A 22,379-nucleotide genomic window follows, 5' to 3' on the forward strand; every position below is an offset into this window, starting at 1 on the left:
ATGATTGAATAAAACCAGGTAGGTTTTAGGTTTTATCTATATCCATCTATAGAGCCAGTGTGGTGTAGTTGCTTAGAGTGCCGGCCGAGCGCCGGGGAGACCAGGGTTCAAACCCTCACTTGGGCCAGTCACTGTCTTTCAGCCTAACCTACCTCACAGGGTTGTTGTGGGGATTAAATGAGGAGGATAACCATGTATGCCATTTTTGGAGAAAAATGTGGGGATATAAAATATATCATAATAAAAATAAGGGGTAGGGAGGGAAAATATTTCATGATCTTAGGCTTGAAGGGGGCGTGAAAGAAAGGGCAGACCGAGTAAAGGTTGTACGAGATGAGTGTTATCCACATCTTATAAACGTAACACTTACAAAAGATCTGAGAGCCCATTTGAGCTAAGCTCTCTCTTTAAGGTGTAGGCTGGGTGACTGGAGAATTTTAAAGGCCTCTGGAACTTTCTGACTGGGTTGCCCTGGGCAAGATAAATAAACTAACAAATAATAATAATAATAATAATAATAATAATAATAATGTAGGTTTTTATTTTAATTCAACATAGAATAATAGAATCGTAGAGGTGGAAGGGACCTAAGGGTCATCTAGTCCAGGCATCCCCAAACTGGGGCCCTCCAGATGTTTTGGGCTACAATTCCCATGGTCCCTAGCTAAGAGGACCAGTGGTCAGGGATGATGGGAATTGTAGTCCAAAACATCTGGAGGGCCGAAGGTTGGGCATGCCTGATCTAGTCCAACCCCCTAGCATTGCAGGAATCTCAGCTAAAGCATCCATGACAGATGGCCATCCAACCACTGCTTAAAACATGGTCTTTATGAGCGTACCCAGATAAGAGTGCTATTCTTTTCCCCATTCAAAGCTTATTCTGAATGAAAAAGTGAAACACTCGATATAATTTCTCAGATGCAAACCTATGTTTTCGTTTGCTCTTAACGGTACGGCACAATGTTGCGTAAATACTTTCATTTTCTTAAAAGGCATGTATAAAAATGCAAACCTTTCAAATACTTCAATATCGAAGCAGAAGCGCTTGTCAATTGAATCTGTCTTTCTCCGGATGCAGGATTTCAACTTGAACACTTCTGGCGTACTTGGGACAAGACCATTCTGCAAAACATCAGAAACGGGGGAATTGGAATGCTGAACCGACAAAGTGTTTGTTATGGAGTGGAGTCCCTATGATGGTTGTACGCTTCCTTCCGGCAACTCCTGCCATCCAGCTGGTGCCAAACCTATTGCTCCGCTTTCCTTTGGGCCACATCAGCAAAGCCGAGAGGGTATTTTTTGTCATCTGAGCAGCCCAGAACCTCCATACACACTGCCTATGCTTGCGCCCCAGCGAGGTCACTTTGGTGCTGGTAACGCAGCTGTTTGACTTCACCCCCGGAGGCCCACTCCTTTTTCTCTCGAGACAGACAGATGCCAACAACCAAGTAAGGCAGCAGATGTGCTGAATCAGTGTTTGGAAGGGACTGGACGAGGGCCAATCCAGATAAGACTGAGCTACTGTTGGGGGGTGGTTCCTCTGACCAGCTGAGTGATGTGGGTGGCCTGCTCTAGATTTGGTCCCTCTGGAGGAAGACGTTTGGGGGGTTCTCCTGAATCTGCTGTTGACAATTGAGGCAAAGGTGGCCTCTGTGGCACAGAATGCCACCCATCTTCCAGGTGTTGTGTTCCAACTCCCTTCAGCCACAGGTAATGTGGCCAATAGTCAAGGGGGCTGGAGCTCAAGAACTGCTAAAGGGTCACAGGTTCCTCAGAGCTATAGATTTTCTTGGCTCACTCGCGAGCCAGCCAAAGTTGCACCATGTTTCTCCCCAATGAAAAATGGCCTTCCCTCCAGCTCTTCCTCTAACCCAAATAGCTGCAAAGGCACAAGCTGCCCTTACAAAACATTTAAAAGCTGTGCAAAAACAATTCCGGTTGTTGTGACATTTCTGTTTAGTTTTTACAGATTTCCCCTTCCCCGAACTCATCTGCACACTTCCAGTAACTGCAAGGCTCATCCCTCACCCACAAAAGGAGGGCTACAATATTCAACTAACTAAAAGCATTTTCTCTGGTGCAAAATTGCGGTTCGTACTAAATTCGACAGCACTTAACGAATTTTTTTGGGGGGGCAGACGTGTTCTCAGGAGGAGCGTCTCACACAGGGGGAAAGGCTCTTCTGACATGCTGTCTGCTGTGACAGATATGGGAACTGCCCCAAACCAAGATTCCCTTCTGCGGTATTACTTCTTGACAGATGCAGATTTGAGATGCCAAAGGCTGAGGAGTTGTGGAGGCAGGGAAGCAATTCTGCCCTCTCATCCAATGCCCTACAAGACCTTGAGCTCATTCCGATTTTTCCCCCTCTTCTTAACTTACACTTATTTCCTTCCGAATGGGAACAACAAGAGGGGAAACAAAACCAAGTAAGCTACACCAACTCCAGGGCTGGTGTGGTTTGATTTGTGGTTTGGGAGCATGTTGGCGTATTGGGGTGGATTCAAACCTACCCCTGGTTCTCCCATGACATGCTTCCAACCCTTGTGCCCTGGCATGCCTCCATTTCAGCCCAACCAACGTCGGAGTCAACAGGGCAGAGGTTGCTGGAGACTCTACAGTGGCGGCAAGGGAGAAAACTAGCATTGTACCCTCTTCTCCCAGGTCAGAGGTCTCTCTCCATCCGCAGAGAGAGAGAGGGAGATCTCATGTTTCCTATGGCCTGCTCTCCCCGGGGCCAGTGGGTTACTGGGCTACTTGATTAATTAGCAGATTCGTTAAAAGCTCAGCTTGGTTAACTGACCAAACTGAACCTCATTTGGTCACGATTTCTTTAACTAAGCGACACCCTTGAGAATTTATGCAGTTCCTCTCATGCGCTAATATTCCTCCCAATCGGGAGTGCCACCTTGGCATCATCGCAGTCCTCGGCGGAGAGCCCTGATCGAAACTGGCAGAGTAAGATCAGATTCGATCAGATCAGAGCTCGGGCTGAGGAGGGAAGGTGGCGACGGTAGAAGAAAAAGGATATGATCAGAAAAAGTCTCCTTTATTGGAATTACAAAAGGGGTGTACTTTACAGAGGGTGCATTTGCTTGCATGGAATATTATCACATACAGTTTGAAAAGAGAGTGACTGTAAAATCTGGGTGCCTGCCAGCTGTCCGAGGGCCCCAGAGAGCTGACATGGGTTTTTATGGGGAAACCGAAACAATCATTGTGTAACTTACTGATTGCTAAGTACACCCCTACAGTACATTTGAAACATTGGCTGGTCTGGAAAGATCAAAGACAGTGAGAAGTAGCGAATTAACTTCAACCTTGGATGGAAGCCCAGAGCCTATTAAAGCAACAACCAGCAGAAAGGGAGGGACAAAATAATAATAAAAAATTCTTTCCAGTGACACCTTAGAGACCAACTAGGTTTGTCATTGGTATGAGCTTTCGTGCGCATGTACACTTCCTCAGGAGGGGTCATCAAAGGAGGACTGTGCTTTAAAATATGAAGACTGAGAACAATGTGGGAAAAGCCCCCTGCGTGATTATAGAAATAAGGGACGGTTACATAAAACAAGATAGTTTTATACCAGTGACTGATTGAGAGAGGAGGTTGTCAGTATCAGGATTGAAAAATTGTGAAGTAACAAAGAAGATAGCAGAAAGATAAAGGATGGACATTTAGCTCTTGAAATCTAGAACATGGGAGGTCCCATTGAAATTACCCTAATTAATTCGGACTCTATAATTGGCTGCATTGGTTTTTTGAATGTGGTAAGATTTGATTCGATTTGTTATTAAGATGAATGTTTTTTCCTCTTGATTGGAAAATGAATGAAAATTATTTGCAAAAAAAAAATGCCAACTTGTGCCAACTTGGCCCTGCGACCATGGGTACCTGGGGGGGCGTGGGTGCCATGCAACGTGCATGGCACTGGCACCGAAATTTGTGGGTGCCCGGCCCCTTCGTGGGGAATTTTGTGGGTGATCGGGCACCCAAGGAGCTGGCACCTATGTTCCAAATAACTTCCCAGGAACAGTGAGCCACAATGTGGTGAAGTAAAGAGCTAGAAGAGCCCTCTTTAAGTGGCGAGTGATATTAGGCATGCTTCCAACCGTCGCTAGCAGGTTCCCCTTTTCAGACCAAGTAGGTCTGAAAAGAGACTCTTTATAGGCAAAGATTGAGGAGGGAGGGTAGAGAGATTTTAAGGGCAAAGCGACAAGAATCCTTCTTTACATGTCTACTGCCTGAGTGGAGAATGACTGAAGATGTACCAAAAATTATGCAAAAGGAGCTGTGCAAAGAATTATGGAAAGTTGCACATTAGAACCTTCAAAAATACCCCCCACCCCCGGAAGGTAGCCTGTCTCTTGAGGTTTAGCTTTTACTCGAAGTTAAATTGGTTGCTGAAAATTCACAGTGTGTATCGGAAGAAGTGTGCATGCACACGAAAGCTCACACCAATGACAAACTTAGTTGGTCTCTAAGGTGCTACTGGAAGGAATTTATTATTATTATTTTTGGAAAATGCACAGTGTACCTTGTTGGATGAATGAATGGGTGCGATGGCACTACCTGTAATTACTACCTGTAATTCATGGAAAAGGTTAAAGAACCCACAAATTACTGCCATTGCGCTTATGATAATGAATAGAGGGTTGTGGTCGGGCCCAGGAAAAGATCAGCAGAACATGTCTGGGGCTGTGTACATTTAAAGCACATTCTGTCACCCCCCACTCACAAGGAACCCTGGGAACTGTAGTTTTTTTCAGGGTGTTGGGAATTATAGCTCTGTGGGGGGTAAACTATGGTTCCCAGGATTCTTTGGGGTAGGACAAAGTGGTTTAAATGTATGCTGTGTACTCTGTGAAGACCAAACGTGGAAAAGTAGAAGCTTTTCTGCAAAAAGATGTGGTTTTGGGTTTCTGTCTTTGACGGTCAATAGCAGACTACATAAAAACCGTTTTGATTTGGACATACCTTAACCTTAACCCTCTAACTCGCAACACCTTTCCTAGTTGATGTCCATTCCCTAACTTGAAATCAATGGAGGAAAAGCCACGGTGCCCTTTTCCAGTTTAGAAGACAGCTCACGATAACACTTACGACTTTCCCTCCAGATTTGGCTTCAGAAATGCTCATCGTGAATGCTTTTGTCCCTTTGTCGTAGGTACAGTAATGTTTTATCCAGGTGAACCCTAGAGGTCCTAAAAAGAAAAAGAAAAAGAAACGGGAGGGAGGGAGGGAGGGAGGGAGAGAGACCGAGAGGTGAAAAGGAAGAAGGAAAATTTGCACTTATCTTATTTGCATAAATGCTTCCTAAGGAAAAAATATTCCTGGCAAAATAGATAGAACATTGGTTTCTCTCTGCTCAGGGTCATTTAGGCTGGACCTAAGAGTCTGCCCCAGAATTATTATTTTTTGGCAGTTTGGAGGAATGAAAGGAGGAGAGATATTCAGCCTATTTTTCTATTTCACACATATTTAATGTATTTTCTGTTATGCCAGCTCATAGGAAAAAAAAACACTCAAGACTTGGTGAGAGTGAAGTACAGTCATACCTCAGTTTGTGACCGCCTGCGTTTGTGACCGCTTCGGTTTCCGACCACCACGGACCCGAAAGTGTTTACATCCGGGTCCTGCGGCGCTCGGATGTGCAGAAGCGATCTGTGCAGCGCGCGCAAAAAGCGCTCTATCGGTGCTTGGCACAAACGCAGAAGCTGCATCGGGGAGCGACCGGCTCTGCGGAACAGATTGCGGTCGCAAACCGAGGTATGACTGTATTAATATACAGTGGTACCTCGGGTTAAGAACGTAATTCATTCCGTAGGTCCATTCTTAACCTGAAACTGTTCTTAACCTAAGGTACCACTTTAGCTAATGGGGCCTCCCACTGCCGCCGCAGCACAATTTCTGTTCTCATCCTGAAGCAAAGTTCTTAACCCGAGGTACTATTTCTGGGTTAGCGGAGTCTGTAACCTGAACATAGAGGTACCTGGTGTATTTCAAGGTGAACTTTGCTAGCAATGCCAGTGGAAAATGCAACCCATTACTGCCTCCCCCCCCCATTGCCAAAGTAAGATTCTATCCTTTTTTTTGGATAACATTCTCAACAAAGTCCATAGGGTAGTGAAACAAACAGGCATAGTGCATTCATTTCTGAGACCAAGATAATGACTGCGTCACCCCTCCCCACCTCCTCAGCTTAAACAAATGACCAAATCCTTTTCCTCTGCAATAAGAGCGTGTTGAGATGGCCTTTCACTGTTTAATGAAGCACTGTGTGTGCCCAGCATTTCATGGTGTCCTTGCACTCCTATTAATAATGCCCAAGGTAATTTCCGATTAGCAGATTTCTTTTTAATCACATTTCATTATTATCAGTCAACTAAAAGGGTACAAAAGGTGCTCAAAACAACCTGCCGCTATTACTAAAGTGGGGAGCTCTGCTTCAGGGAAGAAGAAAAAAACCCATGGAGGGTGGTGGAGGGGGAGAGGGTTCATCAAAAGACAAAAAAACACCTTGATGAGGAAGCCAATCACAGAATTGTAGAGATGGAAGGGACCTCGGTGGTCATCTAGTCCAACCCCCTGCAATGCAGTCGTAACTTTAAGCTACACTGTCATTGCACGTGCCATTTTAGAATTCGATGCTGTTATTAATGTTATTCTTATCATCATCATCATCATCATCATCAACTGCTCATTAACTATTATATTTATATCTTGCCCCTCCTCCCAAAGCAGGGCAGGGCAGCAAACAACAAGAGATAAAACTGCAAAAAAACAAAACTAAAAACATTCAAAATATTGACAACCCAGATGCAGACTGGGGAAAGATCTTTTGAGCCACAGAGCCAGCAGCTTAAGAGCAAGTCTACATTTTAGAGCTTATCATGCTGCAAAAGGGGGGGGCGTTCTGGGAGAGAAGCTCCCAAAATAACATTTTTCAAGTTCCTGATACAATGATGTCAACGCACTAGAAGCCTCCCTGTTCCCGCTCCATGTTTATAGTGGCTCCTGGTAAGGATACTCACAATAGTCCGGTTTGCATGACGCAGAAAGGCAAACGATGGCTTATTGGGAGCATGCAAACACCCAGGCTCCGGGAGAGCAACTCACAGCCAATTTTCTCCTCCCTGGCCCTTTTTTGTTCCTGGGCTACACGGAGCCCTCTCCCCAATAACCATGACCTGTATCCTTTCTTACTGGTTGTCGTTACAAGGGAGAAAGTTTAACCACAAGTCCTGGTTTGGACAGCACACAAAGCCAAACTTGGGCTGAGCTGAGAGCAATGAGGAGAACCGGGAACTGCAGGCGACCAAAGTGGCTGTGAGGCCCTTTCAGAACCTCTAGGTCCATGAAGTCTCAGCAAGGAATACTTTTGTTTATTGTGCTGTGCGAAACAGGCCAATGTGATGATGGCTCACTGTGTGGCTAAGGGCTGAGAAAACACCTATTATTACAGGGGAAAGTTTGTGTGCTCATCACTGATATTCCTTTATTGACAGCATTCCCATGGTTAGATGCTGGCTCAAAGAAGCATTATCCTTGCAACAAAATGTTGTTGTAAATAGTTGCTTTCTATACAAACACTGCATATGTTTAAGCAATGTTGTACACTTATGGAGTTTTGGGGGAAAGTACTAGATTATATAAATATTTCCATGGTGCGGGGGGGGGGGGAAGCTAATATTGTCATAGGATAATATTCTTTTAAATTATGTACTAACCATATGGAATTTGACAACTGGTCAGCCTAAATGGATTCCTCACGCCCCCAATACAGCTGAAAGACTGATATTGATCCACTGGAAGGATAAATCTATGGCCCCCTTTAATCAATGGGTAGAAGGGCTGTGGTCTAAACCACTGAGCCTCTTGGGTTTGGCGATCGGAAGGATGGCAGTTCAAATCCCCGCGACGGGGTGAGCTCCCATTGCTCTGTCCCAGCTCCTGCCAAGCTAGCAGTTCGAAAGCATGCCAGTGCAAGTAGATAAATAGGTACCACTGTGGTGGGAAGGTAAGCTGTTTTTCCATGCACTCTGGTTTCCATCACAGTGTCCCGTTGCACCAGAAGCGGCTTAGTCATGCTGGCCACATGACCCGGAAAGCTGTCTGTGGACAAACGCCGGCTCCCTCGGCCTGAAATTGAGATGAGCGCCGCAACCCCAAAGTCACCTTTGACTGGACTTAACTGTCCAGGGGTCCTTTACCTTTTACTTTTACCTAGAAGGCATGACAGCTCTTGCAAAATGCAAACTTGTAGACATAGATTGTGTATGGAGAGCTTGTAGACACGGATTGTACATGGGCAAATATAATGATATTTGCAATGTCATAAAGAAGTCATTTTTTTATGTAGTAGAATAACAATTTCATTTAAATACCTTTGCATTAGACAAGAACGTATGGAATTGTAGTGTTTTTCTTCTTTGTTTCTTCTGCAATTTTTGTTTCCTTTTTTTATTTGTTCACTTTATTTTAATTGAGATATTTTCAATAAAATGTCACTATGATTGGATGCTGGCCCTCTGGATGACTAGGAGAACTCTCATATCCCTTTCATGCCAATCAAACCTTACTCAAAGATAATAATAATAATAATAATAATAATAATAATAATAATAATAATAATTTATTTATACCCCGCCCATCTGGCTGGGTCTCCTCAGCCACTCTGGGCGGCTTCCAACAGAAAAATACAACACAATAATCTATTAAACATTAAAAGCCTCCCTGAACAGGGCTGCCTTCAGATGTCTTCTAAAAGTCTGGTAGTTGTTTTCCTCTTTGACATCTGTTGGGAGGGCGTTCCACAGGGCAGGCGCCGCCACCGAGAAGGCCCTCTGCCTAGTTCCCTGCAACTTGGCTTCTCGCAACGAGGGAACCGCCAGAAGGCCCTCGGTGCTGGACCTCAGTGTCCGGGCAGAATGATGGAGGTGGAGACGCTCCTTCAGGTATACTGGACCAAGGCCATTTAGGGCTTTAAAGGTCAGCACCAACACTTTGAATTGTGCTCGGAAACGTACTGGGAGCCAATATCGACACAGTGAAGGGAAAGACAGCATCATCTGTCATAAAGGTAAGAGAGAGGCCTGCTGGACCAGGCCAATGGCCCATCTAGCCCAGGTTTCTTTTCTTACCATGACCCACCAGGTGCCTGTGGGAAGTCCACAAGGTAGAACCTCAGTGCAACAGCGATTCCCAGCAGCTGGTGAACAGAGGCTAAGTATGCAGTTTGATTCGGATGTGTTGAATACTCACGCTTCTCTTGAACGTAGAGATAGCCTTCCATTGTCCACTGGCTTGGTGGCCTGTAGTCCTGGCTGGCGGACTTCATTCTCTGCATAAGCCGTTCTACTTCCTGCCTCGTGCTTTCAAAATTATTCCGGGTCTGAGTAGCAAAACGACGGCGACAACAACAACAACAGAAGTGATGAATTAAGCTGGTGCCAATGCAATTTTGAGAGCGGCCTACCAAAATGGAACTGACGTCTGCTCTGAGGGAATTGCAATAAAAAGCAAGTCTTGTCAAATGCTGCTTTTACCACCCACCCCTAACTTGGACAGCTGCTCCAGAAGGTTACCATGGTGTTGAAAGTCGCTGAAAGGTTGAGGAGACACATTCATGTCAAGCATCCTTTTCACGCATTCATTCGTTTGGGCACTGAACGAGAAGCTAAGTAGCTCAGGTCTATTAACAAAAAGCCGTCAACCCTATGTAAGGAAGCTTCCCTATGATTTCTGTTCTTCTACCACACTGCTTGTATGAGTTTCCGAATTCTTAAAAAAAGTGCAAAAATATACAGGGTTCTGGAACGGAGAGGTGGCGTGCGAGGTTTGAAGAACACAACCCCTGTTTGTATGGCTCCACTAACACCATGTGCACAACTCATTTTGCAGCAAGGTGCTTTAAACCAACCAACCAACCAACAAAAAGAGACAGGAAAATTCTCGGGTAAATCTTTCGCTCCAAAGGAAATGGAATTTGTGTTCCAGCAGAGCGGGCTGTAATTCTACTTAGCTTACTTGCAGAGCTACCCAAAATTTTGTGCTATCTACACTAAAGCCACTCCTGCCTTCAGGATGAGGTGGTGTTGCGGGCTTTCACGACCTCCCCACATGCGCAGGGGGTGGGAGGCCAACCCTGCATGATTGGGGGATTCCCGGCTGCTTCACTTGCCTAGCTAGTCAATCAGGTTGGTCGGGTGTGTGTGGCCTGCCCCATAAAGGCAGGGCGCAGCTGGGAGATCTCTCTCTCTTTTCGGCTTCTAGCTGATCCGGTTCCCCTTCCCCCCGTTAAAGTTTTCTTTCTTTGACCTTGCTATGGACTTTGGTTGGTTGCCGTTGAGGGGCCTGGTAGGAATTTTTCCAGCCACTTGGTTCCCCCCCCCCCGCCTACCTCGTACAAATCGTCACAACTTTTTAGGGTATTGGCAGTTAGGCATTGGAATATTCCTGTAGATGAAAAGAGGGGAGGTAGCACCATCACCTGCCCCGCATATTGAAGGGTATCCCGTTAAAAGATTCCGGGGTGTGTGGGGCCCTGTCCGAAGCCTAGGGAGGTTAGGGCCTAAGGCATGCCCCTAGCGGTGACCCCCGGGGGAGCTCCTAGTTGATGTGCATCAGCAGGACTCCCCCTACTGGTGGTTAACCCTTCCCAGCAGATGGGCTGGAGTCAGATATATCTGGTTAGATCCAATGCCTAAGCCAATACCGCTCATCACCTGTAACCAATAAAGTTGTGGCCTTTTCCCAGCCCATTAACCTTAAATAATTGTGTCATGTGTCATTATTCTACCAAAGGAGAGGGGGTCGGGAACTTGCCATGCAAAGAGGGGTCACACTAATTGAAGTTGCTTTGGCAATGTGTCCATCATACCTGCCAAGTCCCGGACTGCAGAATCCGGGACCGGCAGTCGCGTGACACCGGAAGTTGCATAGACTTCCGGTGTCGCTTTGCCCATCTATGGGCACAAAAAATGGGTGCCGGCGGCTTCGAAAGTCACGTCTACGCATGTCCGGAAGTGCATACACGCAACTTCCGGTGTCGCTCTGCCCATCTATGGGCACCAAAAATGGCCGCCACCGACACCGGAAGTTGCGTCTACGCACTTCCGGACATGCGTAGACACGACTTTCGAAGCTGGCGCTGGCCATTTTCGGTGCCCATAGATGGGCAAATCAGAAAAAATGGCTGCCGGCAGGAGAATATGAGGGAGAATAACGGGAGACGAAGTGATACGGGGGACCGCCGGGAAAAGGTAAGAAAAAACGGGGTTTTCCTGGGGAAAACGGGGTACTTGGCACCTATGGTGTTCATGCAGGGGTGGGCTGGAGGGAGTTGGGGATGCATGAAAGGGACATCACAACTCCAAATGGTGTAGGGGCCCCTGTTTCCTCTTGCCCCTGTCCGTTGTACCAATCAGTGCTTGTCCAAAAGTGCAATGGTCTTCCTACGATGCTCCTACTAGAAACAGTCAGGGGGGGGGGGATCGAGCAGGAGGCTATTTAGAACTGCAGTCCGCTTTAACTCAACAGGGCTTACTTCTGAGTTGACATGCATAGGCTTGAACACATTTTTAAGAGCCTATCATAGGCTACACTGGATAGCACTAGATTTGCCAAGGCTACAGATGTCCAGGAATAAAAGGATTAAAGGATTGCAAGAGATCCAGATATTGTGAGAACACCTAATGCTTGTTGACTTGGGTATGGCAACAATGAAGACTTTCTGTTCCGGAAAGAACATGCACTGGATTTGTCAAAAGCGTGGCAGATGCAGGAACGCGGGCCAGATACACGACGACAGGTTTTGTAACTAGCACAAGTCAAATTCGCTTACCCCCCACGAACCCCTTTTCCTGCGTGGCAAAAATTCAACAGCAAGCACAGATACTTTCAAAAGTCCAACAGGGGCATGGAATCACCCTGCCGTGTAACTGAAGCTCGTGCATCTAACTGATGCACGCTCGTGGCTAGAAGCGCCCTGTGACCTAGAAACTTATTCTGTGCCTTAGCTAAAGGACTCATGGTCTCAGTGCATATTATGAACAGTAAAAATTGCCCTGCACCACTAGAGTAGCAACGACAAGAGTAAAGAGAAGGAACATGTTGCATGCCGTGAAGCAACAGTGACCTCTGGTGCTTAAAAAAAGTTAAGGGTTTAGTTACAATCTTAATCACATTGCCCTTAACGTGTTTCTCCCCTCCCCAACTTTCATATCTGCTTCGGTTCTTTTGGGGAGGGAGATAAAGGTGGGAGGCAACTCCCACAGGGGCCATATTCTGCTCCCCACATTTTCCCAATCCTTTGCCTCACGTCAGCACAGGGCCTCTCTGCAGAACCTGAACCTTTGAGCGAAGAACTCAGCCATTTCTGTTACCCACACAAGTCATTTTGTTGTGCATATTTGTTTTAAAGCTGCTAATTGCTGCCTTGGGCTCCTTGAAGGAAGGTAAATACACACACATACACACACAAATTTGTATTGATGGACTATGTCCAGTAGTTTTTAACGTTTGATCTTTATCAATATTTTCTCATGAATAGTTCATATTGTTTTCTGTAAATTACTTAGAGGTTTACGAGCCCCTTATCCACATCCTCGAGCCTTACCAACTGAAACACAAATCTTGTCAAGTAAGTAAATAAATAAATTTCCCACAGGTGGGCACTTTACTTCACTTATTAGGAGTGCCTTCAGGGATTTTTTTTTAAAAGGAAAGTAACCACTCCTAACCAACTATGTAATCTGGATGGAAGACAGTTTTTATTAGCCAAATTTCTTCCATCTCGAACGGCCTACAGTATTGGATGTTAAGGGCGGAAGTTCAAAAAACCAGTTCTGTACTTTTCACAGAGACTGGATTTGCAAAGAGGTTCTGAAATTCTGACTGCAGGTCATTCCCTTTTGCCAACTGCTTGCTTCCAAAGATTTCTCCCTTTGAACTATTCTTACTGGGGGAGCATTTCCAATTAACTGCATTATGTGAAGTGCTGGCAAAATCCGCACCAGAGACTGGCATTGCTGGGCAGACCATGACAAGAGGAAGAGGAAGCAGATGCAAACTCCATTTGTTGACCCAACAGCATGCATTAGGACCACCGGGAAATGGCCAAAAGGCAAACCCACGCCAGATGTGGGCGTATGTTTTCCACTGAACACATTTTGTCCAAGCTGCCATCTCCTTAGATCTGGAGCCAAGATTTAGTGCTGGTCATCTGAAATCAGGGGCGGCAAACCTCTTTCATCACCCCAAGGCTCACGGTCCCTTCTGGGCAGCCTCGCACCTCACCTGGGGAAGCGTCCGAGGGCCACATGCTGTTGCTGGAAGGGGCCAGGAGCAAAAGTGGGCAGGGCAATGAATGCAAATTTCACCTCTGTACAGTGAGCTACATTTAAAACACACTCACACACTTTTTTTCTATTCTCCATTCTGACACATCAGGCACACGAAGCAACTGAGCGAAAAGTGTTCAGGGTGCAATGTAGGGTTGCGAGGGATGTGGTCTGGGGAGAGGGGTGTGGCATAGAGAAAATTCTATGGGGCAGATTAAGAGAGGCCTGGGGGCTGGGGCAGGCTGCATTAGATTCCTGAGTCCCGAGGTTTCCTAGCCCTGTCTCAAATGAAGCTTATTTTCTCTGCACCTTGCCGTCTGTCTGAATCAGTTATTCAGCTCCGCACTCACTTTTTATTAATATTATTATTTCAGCCCCTTGTTGCGCAGAACTAGGTGCATGCTGCAATTATATGGAAGTGCAAGAAAGGGAATCGCAGACATCAGAATGTAACATTTTGCTGCCTGGAAACCTTGATTTTAAATTATCTTTTATTTTTTCCCCAGATCATGTATTTGCTTGCCGTTATGGCTACATTACAAGGGTATGCTTAGAAGTGTGAGCAATGGCTCCAGCTTTCAGGAGCACAAAGGGTGGCTGTATTTTATTTTATTTTTAAAAAAACCCTGTTTGGCTGGGATAGGGCTTCTATGGTCTGTATAGCTCCCTCCTCTTCCACATGTCTAGCAAAACAGCAAAATAGTTCGTTGTTTTTTTTTTAGAAAAGCATGCAAAAGAAAGAAAAAACATGCAAAATTTATTTGATTTTGATCATTCATAGGGCCATCAAAATTGGGCCTTGCTTGGCTCCAAAATTGGATGGGCGAAACATAGTTGTCCTCCCCACCCAAAGTGGGGCTCGAACCCACGACCCTGAGATTAAGAGTCTCATGCTCTGCCAACTGAGCTAGTGTGACTCTGCCTGTCTACCTCTGTACAGAGGGCAGGCTATACACATGCTTTTTCTTAAGTCCGTTTAACTCACTGGACCTCCTGAATGGGGTTGTTTATCTGAAATGGGGGCAACACAAGTTGTACTAATTCAAAGCGTAGAGACATGAAATCGATAACTGGATCCCCGCAAGGCAGGCAGGTGAAAATCAACGTGACTGAGCAACACAAATGGAGCCTATTGCATTTATGCATGAGCTCCCTTGATTTGTTTTCAAGAGATTTTAGCCTCGCAACAGAGCGCTGCCAGCGTAGCTTTCATTAATGCTGGAGTTCAGTTATCTGAGAAGGTATGATAAACGCTGCTCCACCTTACATTCTGCAAGTTGAACTGCAGCTCTTGCTTGTACGGTGCAAACTCCTGGGCCAGCTCATATCCCTCGTGGTAAAAGGTAAATAATCCCTGAAGAAAGGCCAAAAGCTGAAAAGGAAAAAAATGTACTATCCATTATTAAGTGTATTCCTTATCTGCCCTTCACCAGAAGGTCCCAGGGCAAGTTACAGCACATAAAACACAATCAAAACAGTAAAAGCAAACAAACCACCCACAATCCCAGAACAATAATTCCGTGCAACGCGTTATAGGGAGGACTCCCAAATCAGTAAGCTTCGAGGGCATGCCTCTTCAGCAACCAACAGAAGCTGTAAAGAGATGGTGCCAGGCATATTTCGGTCAGGAAGGTGTTACGCATTCTTGGGGCCATCACCAAAAAGGCCCTCTCAAGAGCTGCTTGCTTCCCCGCAAAACTCACGAGCGGCAGAAGGGTCTCCTCCACTGATCTTAAATCGATCGACTCATCAATAGGGAAGGAGGTGCTCTTTCAGATATTTGAGGCCCACATTGTTTGGGGCATGCACACACAAATGCACGTATGAAGCAGGCATGCAACAGAGAACTCTTAGGATAGTTTTGGAGAGGGGAGAGTTTACTTTCAATGGGAAGAACACACGTTGTGGTTATTGCAACTCGCCAAGGGCGGTTTATAGTTCTGGTGAAGCCCCTTTCAGCCATTTTGCCAACTGCTTTTGATGCTGCAGAAGGATCAGGCAAGAGCTTACAACATGGGCGTAGCCAAGATTAATGTCGGGGTGGGGATGGGCATGGCAGGCTTCATGTTGGAGGGGGGAGAACCTGAGTTAGTTATGTATTTTTCTTGATTTACTTGATTGGCTACGCCCATGGTCTACAATCACAACGGGTCAAGAAAAGGAGTGGAAGATGGACTGGAGCAAAGGCACAAAGAGGAAAGACACAGGGGAGTTTGAAACAGGGACAGAAGAGCTGCAGAAGAGAAAGATGCACACAGCCAGGAGCCCGAGAGATGAGTGGGTTTAAAAATGTGCATTTCAATTTGGAAGTCTTTTATGTTTGCTGTTTTATTGTATTTTTTAATATTTTGTTGGAAGCCGTCCAGAGTGGCTGGGGAAACCCAGACAGATGGCCGGGGTAAGAATGATGATGATGATGATTATTTTCAAAACTAACAGCAAACTCCGAGGGGGTGGGGAAGGCTGCCTTTAAATTTAGTTTTAATCATATCTGGCCTAGGGATAATGGTGATGTACAGTGGTACCTCGGGTTACATAGCACCTCAGGTTAAGAACTTTGCTTCAGGATGAGAACAGAAATCGCGTGGCGGCAGCGGGAGGCCTCATTAGCTAAAGTGGTACCTCAGGTTAAGAACGGTTTCAGGTTAAGAACGGACCTCCAGAACGAATTAAGTTCTTAACCCGAGGTACCACTGTATCTGGCAACCCCTCAAGAGAACAAACACCCAAAGATTTTGTTTACTTAGTCTGTTTTGCCATTTAAACAGAGGCCCGGTTTTTAATCGGCGGGAAAACCTGTCAAACAAACCTTTCAGTCTTACTGATAATGCTCCAGGGCCAGCAGAAGGTCCAAAAAAATGCAAACATCAACCTTTCTGAATCTCCTGGTAGCCCATCTTTGCTTTTTAAACCCTCCAGGCACACCCGTTCACTATTCAAGTGCTGCTTCCACAAATCAGATCAAAAATTGCTTTGCTATTACTATCATTAAAACAAACAGAAAAACAAACCTGTTCTGTACTGAAGAAAAAGACTTACTGGCACTAGATGGCAGCAATGTCAAACTTAACATGAAGCATTCAGTTCCCAATACTGCAAGTTAATACGGGTTATTTGTTTGAGCAAGCAAGGTTTCCAGTGCTATAGCTCCAAACACATTTCCTTTTTTTTCCCCAGGAGAAGGGCTGGTGTTTATGTCAACCCATGCATGTGGTCAGTGTGTATGATGCTGCAGCCACAATGTTCAGAGCTGCAAATGTACTGCTTAGTATACCTGCTGGAGATAATCTACGGGGATGTGGAGATGCTGAGTGTGTGCTAAGAGGTTCGAAATATTTCTCAACACACGTGAAACATTTCAACCTTCACTAGTATTCAGTCTCAGAATTCCAGAGGCTCTCAGGCAGCAGCTTTGCCATTGAATATGGCAATATCCTTCTGCCTCAGCTTACAAGCAGCCTTGAAAGGGAGTTTTTTGGGAAAGGGGGTTGTGGAATTCCCGTTCAAAATGCAAATGGGGCATTTGTCTCTGTTGCATCTAGTTTGACCCTCAAGCCGCCCCCCCCCCCTTTAAGCCTGAAAGGTGGAAAGTGTGAAAACTGAGAATTCTCTCAAGGTCCTTAGACTTCACTGAGTGCTTCTGTGGAAAGTGTGGATGGCCTTCGCCACTGATTCACCCAATAAGCAAATACCCAACTCCTCCACCCTGCAGATCTGGCCTTGCTCCTTGTCAGACTCCTCGAGCAACAGAGAGAGCCAGGGAGGCACCTGGAAGAGGCGGAACCCAGCACTATATTTGACGACCCAAAGTTCCACTTAATTTAATTCGGGAGAGGAAACACCAGTTCCAAGCGGTGTTTTGGACAGTAAAAGCAGGGGCGGCAAAGGTTTGCTTAAATACAAAATGACTGGATTCTGCCCTGCAATCTCCTTGGCAAGGATGGGTAGGGTTAAAATACTTTCAAATAAATAAATGAACTCTTTCTCCCTGCTGTTTCTCAATTATTCTACCAATAAACCCCCTACCCACCCACTCCAAATTCCAGGACATGGGGCAAAGCCCCTGGGAAGGGCAATTTGAAGTTAGGCAAATAAATGGCAAGCAAAGTATAATTATTCCAGACCTAACTGCTCCTCTGGAAGTGGCTTTTCTGCTGCCGTTTCTTTTAAAAGGGCCGACAGAGGGTAATGTTACCCGATATGCATAACATCAGCTGTGGCCGTGAGAGAGATTTTTATTGGTAGCTTTGTTTTAAATGCAGCTGTTTTTATTTAGTGCTTTAAGTCAGATCTGGCTAAACTTCTACAGGCTGCATTCAGACACAACAATAAACAATGGATAATTATTAAGGAATGAGCCCAGACAAGTCTTAGACTAACACAGTCCCTTCCTTGGTGCAGCCGCAATGAGAGCAGAAACTTCTGTTTTGCTTCCATTTTGAATTAACCACAGTTTAGTGTGATATTTCTACCCTAAACTGCACCTGGTTAGTCTTAACTATGGTTTGCTGAAACAAGCCAACTTCAAACCTTGGTTTATGAAGCCAACATGTTTTAATAAACTATAGTTTTATAGATTAACTAGATGCAGTTTACGGTTCAGATGTAACACTAAACTGTGTTTAATTCAAAATAGAAGCAAGATGCTTATACTCTCCTCATCCTCTTAGTGGAGAGAAGAGGGAGAAAGCATGCACAACTGAGGCTCGCCTAGGCTTATTCCTGTAACAATCAACCATAGATTTGTGTTTTGTCAAGACACAGTCACTGGGGTTGATGACAGCATGGTCCGTCTGAATTCAGGATTGCCATTTTTCACCAATGCGTGGCTGGTGAATCTGTTTCCATTACTGCCCCTCAATGTCAGAGGAAACTTCATTGAGCATAACCATGAGGGTAAGAGATTCTGGGTTTAATCCAGAGTAATACTTAAGAGCAGATCCACTGAAACCAATGGGAATCAAATTACTCATGACTAAGTCCCATTGAGCTTAACAGGTCCACTTTAAGTAGGACCAACTCTGAATCTAATCCATTCACGCGTTATGCAGCTGTTTAAAATGCTTTTGCCCTGCAGAAAACAAACACTAAGTAAAATTCAGGGTCCATTATCCTTAAAGCAAAACGTTGGCCCATTTGATTGTTAGAAAACACCCATCTCTCTCTCTCTCTCCCCCTCATCCCTATATTCCAGATCACCAACCAAATCAACTTAAGACTGGATAACCAAGGATCTTTTGAGCTATCTGTATTTTTTAAATAAATACATGAACCAGGAAGACAGTAACTTTTTGATGAATTAAAGGCTAGAGGTCAAATTCCTACCCTATCCAAACTGGAAGAGCAATCTTCTTCCTGTGAGAATGAGATGACCAAAGAATCTCAGGGTCACCAACACTACATAAAAATAAATATAGGACTTTTTTTTTTTTTGCGGGCTTCAGATGTTGTCATTTTCCCTTGCTCCTCGTCGCTCAGCTGCTAACTCGCCCTCATGGCTAGGGCTGCGTTAAACTACCATAAGCTTTGACTTATTGCACTGATTTATTTAGTGATTCAGAGCCTAGGTAAACATGCAACTGATAAAAGCACAACCGGCCAAAATCAGCCTCCTCAACCTCCAGTCGTAATAGAGGGCGGGTTCACGCAACAAGCCCTTTCAGCACATGGCCTGCGCATGTGAACAAGTCATCGGTGACCAATCAACAGAGTTGCCTTTCGATAGAGCTAGTTCAATTGCAAATGGGAGCAAGGACAGACATTATGTGAAGTTAAGGTACAGCTCAGCTGGTATAGCATAAGGCGCTGAATCTCAGGGTTGTGGGTCTGAGCCCCACGTTGGGCAAAAGATTCCTGCATTGCAGGGTACTGGCACTAGGTGACCATCGTAGTGTCTTCCAAACTCTCCAATTCTATGGTTCTGATTGGCCCTCCATCTTCTGCTGCCACTAATTTTAAAAGCTGATGTTTGAGATGACCCTCACCTATATAGTTAAGTACGCCATTTCCACAGACACTGCAAAATCCAGTGATGCGGGGCATGTAACAACGCTGGTCTTCCATGTGCGGCCAAAGTGCTTCTCCATCTATTTGTTGAGCAGCAGAGGCACCGATCCTTTTGTAGGACTCTCTGCATGCAGAAGGTCTCAGATTCCATTCTCTGCATCTCCCTAAAAAGATCTCAGGCAGCTGGTCTGGAGAAGAACTCTGCGAGAGTCACTGCTCACGTGGGAAGATCAGGGTGCCTCAAAGTCCTGCTGAACTACAACTCCCATCATCCCTGACTATTGGCCATGATTGATGCAGCTGATGGGAGCTGGAATCCAATGACAGATGGAAGGCCACGTATTAGCCAACCCCTGGGCCAGAAAGATCACCGGTCCGACCCACATTTGCCAATGAAGTATTAACAGAGATGTCTGCTACCATCAATGATGGTACAGTGGTACCTCTACTTATGAATAACTCTACTTACGAATGTTTCTACTTACGAATGGAGCTCTGTCCGCCATCTTGGATGCTGTTTAGATAGGATTTTTTCTACTTACGAATTTTTAGATAGGGTTGCTTCTACTTACGATTTTTTTCTCCCAATGCATTCCTATGCGATTCGACTTACACATTTTTTCGACTTACGAATGTGCGTTCGGAACGCATTAAATTCGTAAGTAGAGGTACCACTGTACTTACTTTGTACTTATGCAGGTTACCTGCCAGTATCCATGCATCTGTGTATTTAAGTGTAAAAAAAGCACTTGCTTATTTGCTCTGATCAATGTCTTGTTATGCAAATTTGCCTGCATTTAATTAAATAGTGTTCATTCCATTTCATTTCAGCAGCATTGGACTTCCTCTGCCAGGGTCAAGAGCAAGGACGGCTGCTACATTTTCCCAGGAAATATTTTTGAGAAAGCAGCTGATAAAAAGTGAGGAGCTGGGTTATTTTTTTTATCACACACACACACACAAACACAGGGGCGTACCCAGGATCAAAACTGGGGAGGGGGGCAAGCCATGGTCATTCAGTTTGTGACATTTCAGCATAGAAAAGGCAAATGAAAAAAAATTAAAAGAAACTTATATATAATTATAGGAGAGGCAACTGTGGCTTACTTTCCTTTTTGGAAAAGAGGTTCAGAGATAAAATAAGCCAGCGATCGGAAATAAAGCAACTGGGGAGAATTGGATGCAAAGAAGTCGGTGCGTGCGCGCGCACAGGCAGCCCAAAAGGAGCGAGGTCTCACCATTGCAGGGAGAGCAGTCTGGACGCCCCCACCATGGTCCAGCTGCCCCACTGCTCACGTGGTCAGCTGCATCTGCTCCGCAGCGGCTCTTCACGCCGTCGTCTCCTCCAGATAGAGGCGAAGCGGGCATCTCTCACGGGGGGGGGGGGAGCGCACCGCCTCGACCATTCGCTCCATCGCGCTTCTTTCATTCCCTATCCAGCGCTGACATAGATTCCTCTACCAGTCGCTAAGTGGCTCTAGATACTTCTCGGTTTTTACACCATTTCAGTGTGGTAAACAACTGATTATTTGCCATTGCCCTACCTAATTTTGTTTCGTTTCATCACTTTATAACGATTTATTATTATGTTTGCTTCTGGGGGGCGGCAGCTGCCCCCCTGCCCCTCGCTGGGTACGCCCATGGACACACACACACACACATCTTCTCAAGAACATCAAGGAAAATCTGAGCTGATTTTGTTTGCTTTGAAAACCTGCAGTTGTGTCTAATATCTTAACTCCTTGCTAAAAGTAAAAAATAAATAAATCGGGAGTTTCTGGAAGGAGGCATACAAGGCCCCATCCAACCGTCTTTGGGACTCCACTCCAGATTTTCTTCTCCTGGAGATGTTTCACAAGGCGGTGAAGGTTTAGGAGCAGAGTTTTCCTTCTCCTAGATGGGCTGCCTTCCCAGATTGATGAGCCCTGCCTCCCCCTTATTTCCCTCTCCAGCATGTGCAGAAACCGCCTTCTTGACCGTTGGACCCACTATTGGTCTCATCCGCTCAATCCACCAGTTCTCGAAGTGGCTAAACATGCACCTATGAAAACCCCAAGAGGACATGAGTGCATTAACTCTCTCTATGTAAGCATCTTAAGTACTGTATGCTTACATGCTCCAAAGCAAGTGTGCACAGGAGTGCAGCCTTAGAGAGTGAAGCAAGCCCCACTGAATTCAACTGGATTTACTCCCAGGTAAGCATGCCTAGGATTTCAGCCATGATGAGGCAATCAAAGTCATATGTTGCTTAGCCCTTCCTTAGCAGTTCCATATTTTTTAAATAACTTCCATACTCTCCCTTTCTTTTACTTATTTAATAAAAGGTCAAACAGATTTATTGAAGTTTGAAGACTAATGCCTTGGTTAGGCATTCTGAGCCAATTTTTACATTATGAAATTTGTACGTTATGTCATGTGTTGCACAGACAACACTGCTAAGCGCAAGTCATTAAAATGTCATGCAGATAGATGGCAAGTTGTCTGCAATTTCATTCCACGCTGGATGAGGAAACTTTTACGTGACCATTCAAGGAACGGAGATTATTGTTAAGAACAGGCCTTTGACGGCTTCTGATAAATTCCCTTCTTTAATTAACCCATATATTCCATTTTAAATGGATTAACTGCAGGTTTAAGTCAGTGGTTTTTCCAGAACTCTGTTCCTGGGAACCTGAGGGTTCTTCAGGAGCAAATTTTGAGTTCCTTACGGAGGTAAATAAGCTGACATAGTTCAGGCGTCACATTAAACTACAATGAAAGCAGCTGGCCCAAGGTTTGTCATGATGCATGAATTTGGAGAAGAAGAAAAAAACACAATTTGCGATCAGCCAGCAAGTCAGTTCTGAAGCAATGATTTACATTTAAAGTGGGTTTGCCGCTGTAGTTTGTGCTAAATGCGGATTGGTATGAAATCTGAGTTGACAAACCATAATGAGGCCTGTTGGTCTGCCTCCAGAGACCCATGTGACCCAGAAATGAGAATGCTCACCAGATGGAAAAAGAAAAGTAGATAAGCAGATCTAAGCTTA

The 22,379-nt window shown here is 45.2% G+C and overlaps 1 protein-coding gene across 1 annotated transcript in view; it reads right to left on the reverse strand.

Annotated features, from left to right (window-relative positions):
- Positions 1-22,379, reverse strand: part of ARHGAP42 (Rho GTPase activating protein 42) — a 157,983-nt gene that overhangs the window by 29,048 nt on the left and 106,556 nt on the right. Inside the window, exons 7-10 of the mRNA XM_035116468.3 lie at positions 14,612-14,716; positions 9,266-9,395; positions 5,105-5,205; positions 1,013-1,122 (exon numbers count right to left, since the gene is read on the reverse strand). Coding sequence (XP_034972359.1) covers positions 1,013-1,122; positions 5,105-5,205; positions 9,266-9,395; positions 14,612-14,716 — 446 coding nt within the window. The remainder of the gene's footprint in view (positions 1-1,012; positions 1,123-5,104; positions 5,206-9,265; positions 9,396-14,611; positions 14,717-22,379) is intronic.

Source organism: Zootoca vivipara, chromosome 4 (genome assembly GCF_965207765.1).
Source record: "Zootoca vivipara chromosome 4, rZooViv2.hap1.1, whole genome shotgun sequence".
Lineage (NCBI taxonomy): Eukaryota > Metazoa > Chordata > Lepidosauria > Squamata > Lacertidae > Zootoca > Zootoca vivipara.